General features: G+C 46.0%; 1 protein-coding gene across 1 annotated transcript; it reads left to right on the plus strand.

The window, feature by feature from the left end:
• Positions 1-4,615: 4,615 nt before the first annotated feature.
• On the plus strand, positions 4,616-7,083 carry LOC136581755 (protein kinase C theta type-like). The gene is made up of 4 exons (XM_066582378.1): positions 4,616-4,831; positions 5,854-6,104; positions 6,313-6,375; positions 6,525-7,083. Exons 1-4 carry the CDS (start codon positions 4,616-4,618, stop codon positions 7,081-7,083), a joined length of 1,089 nt encoding a protein of 362 aa, XP_066438475.1.
• Positions 7,084-8,019: the final 936 nt, after the last annotated feature.

An 8,019-nucleotide genomic window follows, 5' to 3' on the forward strand; every position in this document is an offset into this window, starting at 1 on the left:
TTTATTGTAGATGGTGATAAATTCAAATTCTTCGCAATTTTATGTTGAAGAACATTTTTATGAAATTGTTTCACAATTTAAGATGCATTTTTCCACAGGTGAACCTCCGACCATCTTTTCTCCTGAGAGACTCTGCCTCTCTAATATTCTCTTTTTATACAGTCATGTGACTTAGTAGAAAACTGACCCTCCAGCTGTTTTTCATTAGTTCCACTTACTTTTCCAGCCTTTTGTTACCCTGTCCCAACTTTTCTTGAGATATGTTGCTGCCATCAATTTCTAAATGAGTTAATTTTTTTTTTCTTTATAAAAGAGAGAAATGTCTCCCTTTCCCCTCCTGATGTCTTCTTTGTTCTATTGCGAATAAAATATGAGATTTCAAACTGGTTTCATTGCATTCTTTTTTCTTAACATTTGCTCACTAGAGATGAGCGAGCGTACTCGGAAAAGCACTACTCGCTCGAGTAATTTGCTTTATCCGAGTATCGCTGTGCTCGTCCCTGAAGATTCGGGTGCCGCTGCGGCTGACAGGTGAGTCGCAGCGGGGAGCAGGGGAGAGCGGGCGGGAGAGAGGGAGAAAGAGATCTCCCCTCCGTTCCTCCCCGCTCTCCCCTGCAGCTCCCCGCTCCGTGCCGGTACCCGAATCTTCAGGGACGAGCACAGCGATACTCGGATAAAGCAAATTACTCAAGCGAGTAGTGCTTTTCCGAATACGCTCGCTCATCTCTATTGCTCACATTAACATTTTACACACCGTCCAACTATTTTGGAATTGCGGCTGTATATTCCCTGCAGAATATCCATCACTCAGAACAGACCATGTTTAGTATCGGCATATAACCATGATGCAGCTTCTCTGCCCGGCGCTCACGTCTAAAAGGAAGGACTGCAAAAACAGAAAACTGGTGGCTCAGCGCAGCGATGCAGCAGATACCTGAATAATCAGAATGACTAGATGGAAATTCCTCCTTTAATTTTTAATCCTTCTGGTCTGTTTTATCAATTAAAGGAGAAATTTCCATCTAGTCGTTCTAATTTTACCAATAAATTTTTTGTGAGCGCTGCGCCGAGCCACCAGTTTTCTGTTTTTGCACCCCACCATACACTCACGCCCACTTAGTTGGTGCGTCCTCTGGTCGGCAGCACCTCCAGAATCTCCTGCACATTTCAGACCTTCACTGTCCTTGCCTGTATTTTGGGCCACTCAGTTTGCAGCATTTTCTAGATTAGTACCAACCTCTGATCAATACTTATTAGCAGCAGTGAGCACAGTTGCTTGCTGGGAGATGTAGTCCGTCAGGCTTTTATGAGGCCACGTGCACAGAAATTCTAATAACTGCATGCAAAGGGGACGCAGTAATGATACAATGTATGACCTGCCCAGAGATCGCATTCATACCTTCTGAACCACAGCAAAAGAAAAAATATATAAAAACACAGTTTCTAAATTTGTGTCAACAAGTCCTTAGAGCCCAGACTACCCTTGTCTCCTATAATGCTGAATGTAGGTATTCACTGCCTGGTGCCCGCGGCTGCGCAGATTCAGTAACCACATATTAAGTTATGTAGGGCCTGTAAAACATTTGTATCATACAAAATACCAGACTTTGGCGCACGTCTCACCATATATTACACCCGCTGCCCTTCCCCTCGCATGTTTCAGAAAAATACCCTATTAGGGCTTTTACCCGCTAGCGTCTTTTTTAACGCTGCGATATCGCTGCGCTTTTTTTTTTTTCAATGGGACTTTCTCATGTTAAAATTGCATCGCATAAAACTCGCAAAAGCACAAACTTGCGATTTTTGTGCGTTGCAATTTTTAACATTAGAAAGTCCTATTGAAAAAAATGCAGCGATATCGCAGCGTTAAAATAAACGCTAGCGGGTAAAAGCCCTCAGGATGAGGACAAACCCACATGCAGCACATTTGCAGCGTGAATTCCACATTACAAAACTGCAGCAATTTACAATATGAGGGAAACCAGGTCTTCACAGCCCCATCCACACGGGGCACAAGAATGAGCGCACAAAGGGGGGTTATATCTGCCGTCCGCTCCTCCTGTTGTGGAAATGCTGCAGATTTTATATAGTGTAAAGCTGAAATCCACGGCAAGTTCTCTATGTAAAACAAGTGTAAACTCCACAGGGTGCAGAGAAAACGAATTGGCAGGGTTTATGGAAAACACTCTGGAGTCTAAATCCGCAGCATGTCTATTTATGCTGCAGAATTCGACCACTGAAATACAATGCGGTCATTCCATGTCAGCTGGCCTAATTTGGGAGAGGCTAGCACTGCTAAGGTCCCTGATCGTGGCAATAGATGATCCCATAGAACCCTATGTGAACTGCCGGCAAAGGGAGGGGGAGGGAGTGTAGCAGCGCTCGCCTTCCCCTTGCTGGCAGCTCCCATAGGCCTCTATAGGAGCTGCCGGCTGATCATAGCCAAAACATAGGGCAGGACCTATCTTTTTCGGCTGTATATAAAAAGCAGCTGGCTGGAACTGGCAATGTATGTTTTTCCAGACGGCCGATTTTACACGCTGGAAAATCACCCATCTGAGCGAGTACATTGGAATCCAACGCTTCAGAAGGCTGAGATGTTCGACAGACGTTTAATCGGGGCAAAATACCGTCAGTAAAACATTGGTGTGAATAAGGCCTGAAGAGGATCTGTCATGCCCTCTGATCAGCGGACCGGCTCCTTATCTTTGCAGCCACGTTCCTTCTGAGTCTTATTAACAGATTTCTTTTTTCCCCAATACCCTGTTTGGCCCCATGAATATTCAGACAGATGGCCGGTACCCGTGTTATTGCCTAGTGACGCACGGGAAAAGCAGGGATTTAAAAAAAAATATACTGCACTGCGCGTGTCCAACGGCGAGCCGTGTGGGCCATCTGCAATACAGGAAAAGAAGACCGGTACGCAGGGACGCCGGCTGGAATCCGACCCGTTCACGTGCAGCCGGCCTAACTGTTATCAGCAAGAATGGTTCCCAGTTACAATCACTGGCGTAACTATAGGAGATGCAGGCGATGCGGTTATACCCGGGCCCAGGAGCCTTAGGGGCCTATAAGGCCTCTCTTCTCCATATAGGGGGTCCAGTACTATGAATAAACCATTATAGTTGGGGGCCCTGTTACAGGTTTTACATTGGGGCCCGGGAGCTTCAAGTTACGCCTCTGGTTACAATGCATACAAAAAACATTCAAAAATGTCAATAGGGTATATGAAGAGTGGTTGACATCCATTGTTATGCACTGTACTCTTCGTCACCTCACCCCGGCCTGCTGGATGCCACTCGACCAGGGGCATAACTATAGAAGCACAGAGAGTGCGTTTGCACCCGGGCCCTAGAGCCTTAGGGGCCATAAGGTCTCTCTCCTCAATAAGAGGCGACCAGTACTATAAATGAAGTGTTAGAGTTAGGGAGCCCTGTGGCAGGTTTTGCATTGGGGTCCAGCAGCTGCAAGTTCTGTCTCCGGAGAATGGATACCAGTGAGCGCTGCAGCTGCAGTTTGCCATATAGTTAACGCAGCCCTGAAAACCCCAACTATAAACCTGGCAATATCTTGTACACAACCGCTCATCCCCCGACTTCAGATTGGACACTGTTAAATTTGTTTGGTAAAGTATTTATGGGGCTCAGTGTAATAAATAAAGTCTTAGTGCTTCTCAGGCCTTATAATGGCGTATATACATTACTGCGCCAATTTACAGCCCCCAACAATAAGGGCGCCCACCCACTGGCGTTTTTTTACCTGCGTTTTGCGTTTTTTCTGCACAGGCATAGAGATAACATGTGTTCCTGTCCACTGGCGTTTTTTTTGCGTTGCGTTTTTTAACATAGGAACTGTCAGTTGCATATGTGTCCTTATTTTTCTCCTAATGCACCCATCAATGTCAATGGAAATTAACGGAAAAGCCGCGAAAACGCCGCAAAAAACGCCGCGAAAAATGCGCGGAAAACGCGCCGAAAACGCTGCCTTTTTTTCCCGCGGAAAACGCAAACGCCAGTGGGTGGGCGCCCTAACTCACACCAGGACCGCTTATTTATAATGACCCTTTTCTAGCATTTCACACCTCCGAATAATCCATCATTATGGATGAATCCCTTAGTGACCTCCATAGAAGCATCTCTGCCTGGTACACCCACATCTGCACTGGCGAGGGCGCTGCCCACTGTAACCTATTGGAATACTCATCATGTATCTGGATGAACACTTATTGAATGGAGCAGATAATGACCCCTCACAAGGCTTTATTATTCCGGCCCTTAGTACAATTTATGGTTTATTCCTCCACCGGGTTCATTTCAATTACCACACAATTTCTGATGAACTATGGGCACCACTGCCAACCCAGACATGAAGTGCCATTCCTTTCCCATCTACTAATAATGTGGCACTAGAAGAACCAGCCATGTATTTCTCAATGACTGTGGGCATTAGACCATCACTCATGGTGCCCACATCACTGTGTATATGGCAGAGCAGGGTACTGGCAAGCGCATGCCAGCATCAGCTTCACTGACCTTTGAACTCTACTCGGCCAACTGCCATTTACTTCCAACTGTCAACCACAGCGATTGCATTGACGGATACAGGATTGTAAAAAATGGCGTCCAATGGACATGAGAAGCGCAAGAGAGAAGAGGAGAGCGTGAGCGGACTCACGAATATAAAGAAGAAGAGGAGCGGAGAGAATAACATAATAACAGAGCATGAGGAGCCAACGCCGGGCACCAGCCAGGACCCCGGACCATCAGACTCCGGATTTCACATCAGTCGCTTCACCCGCCTACAGACATTGGGTAAAGGAGGCTTCGGAGAGGTAAGTTTTGTAACTTCCCATTTTCTGGTAAAGGCGCAGTGACCCTAATTATATTGTATTTCCATTTGCTATGTAACTAATGCAAACTAGTGTCTTCTGTTATCAGCCATTTCATCCACATCAGAGGCTTAGGATACATTCACATGTAGCATCAAAATCCTGTATATAAGAATGGATGTCTATAGGTTGTCTTTAGGGGTGGTATGGCAGTATTACTCAGACAGTGTATGTAGTAGCATGTATTCACCTGGCAGCATTTTGGTGTGGGGGGGGGGGGGGGGGGGTCTGTTTAATATCATTTTGTAAGATCTATTTTTCCCACTTTCCTGCCCGTTCTCATTTGACTTTGAAAAAAAAAGTATTTCGAAAGTGGATCTCCCAAAATGTCATCTGAAATCAGCCGTACTGGTTTATAGAATGGCAATACTATATGGCTGTGGATAGATAGATGATAGATAGATAGATATAGATAGATAGATAGATAGATAGATAGATAGATAGATAGATAGATAGATAGATAGATAGATAGATAGATAGATAGATAGATAGATAGATAGATAGATAGATAGATAGATAGATAGATAGATAGATAGATAGATAGATAGATAGATAGATGATAGATAGATAGATAGATGTTGGATTGAAGTGAACCTGCCGCTGATGCCGCTGCCAAGTAAGGCCTCATGCCCACGGCCGATTCGGATTCCAACTGAGAAATCCCACAGCGTAATCAGACCTGGCGCCCCCCAGAGACCCCAAATCTCCTGCGCACGTTGTCCTGTGGTGCGGATTGTAAATCTGCAGCTTGTTACATTTTATTGCAGATTTTTAACACAAATTCTAGTTTTCACATGAGGGTTTGTGTGTTTCCTTCAAATGTGATGCAGATTTGCTGTGCATGGACCCGGCCGTAGGGAGCGGAATAGCCTAAAACCCCTACTGATAAATCCCCCATGTAATAAATGTATATGATTGTCCCCCCTGGCCGCTGTCAGTGATCATTTCCTACTTGTTTTCTTAAGGTGGTCCTGGCCTCATTCCCTGGCAGAAACACCTTCACAGCCATCAAGATTGTGGACAGAGGAAGCGGAGCAGATATGATATTGAGAGAGCGACGGATACTCCTGAAGGCCCAAGACTGCCCCTTCATATGCCATCTATATGCCACACAGCAGTCTGCCAACAAAGCCTACTTCATCATGGAGTATCTGTCTGGAGGAAGCCTGAGGGCAATGATCAGGATGTGCGGCCGCCTGGACATCAGCAGTGTGAGGTGAGTAAATGACTAATCAGGAGACAGACAGACGGACGGACATGGGGGGGGGGGGGGTACATAACTGGTCAGATGTACAAGAATGGAGGACATACAGGCTGCCATAAACAGCGCCTCCTCTCTTCAGGTGGTGACAGACACATTGATGATGACATGATGTTCGGGGACTGATTTCATGTCATTGATACTACACTCTTCTCTCTGTCAGATTCTACACAGCGGAGATTGTATGCGGCCTCCAGTTCCTGCACCAACGCAACATCGTCCACCGGTGAGCAGAATTTCCCACACTTCTCTGCTTCCTTGTAATAGTGTCCCAGCTTTCCCAGAGTCCTGAATTAGGCCCGGTTTGCTGTCCTACATCCCCAAGTCTTCTGTATCTGCACTGATTTGCATTTGTCTTTTCTCTTTTCATTGCAGAGACATAAAGCTGGACAACATCATGGTGGACAGAGATGGACACATCCGCCTGATCGACCTGGGGCTGGCCCAAGACGGAGTCACCTCGTCTAATAAGATTTGTGGAAGGACAGGCACAGTTAAATATATGGCCCCAGAAGTGCTTCTTGAAAAGGAGTATGACACAGCAGTGGACTGGTGGAGCCTGGGGATTGTTGTATCCAGGATGGCGGCAGGACAGTCCCCTTTCTACCATGGCTCCAAGAAGGAAAAGGTCATCGAATCCATCACCACAGAGCAGCCAAAATTTCCATCTTGGCTTGATGCCAACTTAAAACATCTTCTGGAGAGACTGCTGCGCAAGAATCCTGAGAAGAGGCTGGGTGTCTACAAGAATATCCGAGCTCACCCTTTCTTTACCACCATAGATTGGGAGGAACTGGAATTGAAAAGATCACGGCCGCCATTCAAGCCATTCAGGAGACTTTTGGAGAATATAAACCTGCAGTGGCCGGAGGATGGGACACCCCTTCACCCCATGGACGGATTCAATTTCACTTCACCAAGCTGGACCCGGTAGGATTTTCCTCCTCTAGGGATGATGTTCTTCTGTCTGGCCTTTGTGTTCACCATCATTGTTCCTCTGGTGTCAGACAGGAGGTCATATAGTAATCCTGCTTCATGTCCCCATGTCAGGTCCGCAGTCTTCTGCCTATTTGGCTTCATTATTGTTGCTCCTGTAATTACTGTCTCTGCTTCTTCTTAGGATGACGAGAAGAATCAGATAGTGAAGGAAGCCACAAGCATCTGGTAAGTACCCTCTATATACACCTACACATACATATCTGTACACCTATATACACCTATACACACAGGACACCTACCATTATATCCATACATTGTAACAAATCTTCACATGTCTTAAAAAGTTTATTTTAAAAACATTTTCTCTCTTATGCCTTGCAGGCTCAACCCGCGCCGACTGTCTCCAGAACCCACGACTCTGCTGCTGTAGAAGACCTCAGCTTGCCTAAAACATCCTCTCCATCAACTCTGCTGCATATTTCCACCATGCTTCCTCAACCCTGACATCATCTGCTGTAATAATTGGCTGACATCGGGCATCATCCTCTGTTGAAGACCCTCTTCGCCCCCAGGAGCGGCCTGTGCTTGATTGGCAGCTGGCGAGTTCAGGAAAAATAGCCCGAGTGACTATTATCCCTGAACTTCTGGTTACCAGTAAGACCTCGGCACAGGCCAGGTAAGAAGCACTCACCACATACATTAAGATAGACACAAGTGTAGACACTAACACATACATAGACACAAGTACACACACTGATAGGTGTAGATTTCGGCTTTGATTCTGGGACTTGTTCCGACCGCCATATTTGGGGTCAGGAAGGAATTTTTCCAACTTGAGGACAATTGGCTCGTACCTCAAGGAGGTTTTTGCCTTCCTCTGGATCAGCTCACAGCCTTAAATAGGGTCAGGTTTTATTTATAGAGAAGTAGC

Source organism: Eleutherodactylus coqui, chromosome 11 (assembly GCF_035609145.1).
Source record: "Eleutherodactylus coqui strain aEleCoq1 chromosome 11, aEleCoq1.hap1, whole genome shotgun sequence".
Lineage (NCBI taxonomy): Eukaryota > Metazoa > Chordata > Amphibia > Anura > Eleutherodactylidae > Eleutherodactylus > Eleutherodactylus coqui.

Bases quoted from the DNA above. Each gene is read 5' to 3' on its own strand.
- LOC136581755 (XM_066582378.1), top strand. From the start codon at position 4,616: ATGGCGTCCAATGGACATGAGAAGCGCAAGAGAGAAGAGGAGAGCGTG. The intron at 4,832-5,853 runs GTAAGTTTTGTA...TGTTTTCTTAAG, and splicing joins GTAAAGGAGGCTTCGGAGAG to GTGGTCCTGGCCTCATTCCC. The intron at 6,105-6,312 runs GTGAGTAAATGA...TCTCTCTGTCAG, and splicing joins CTGGACATCAGCAGTGTGAG to ATTCTACACAGCGGAGATTG.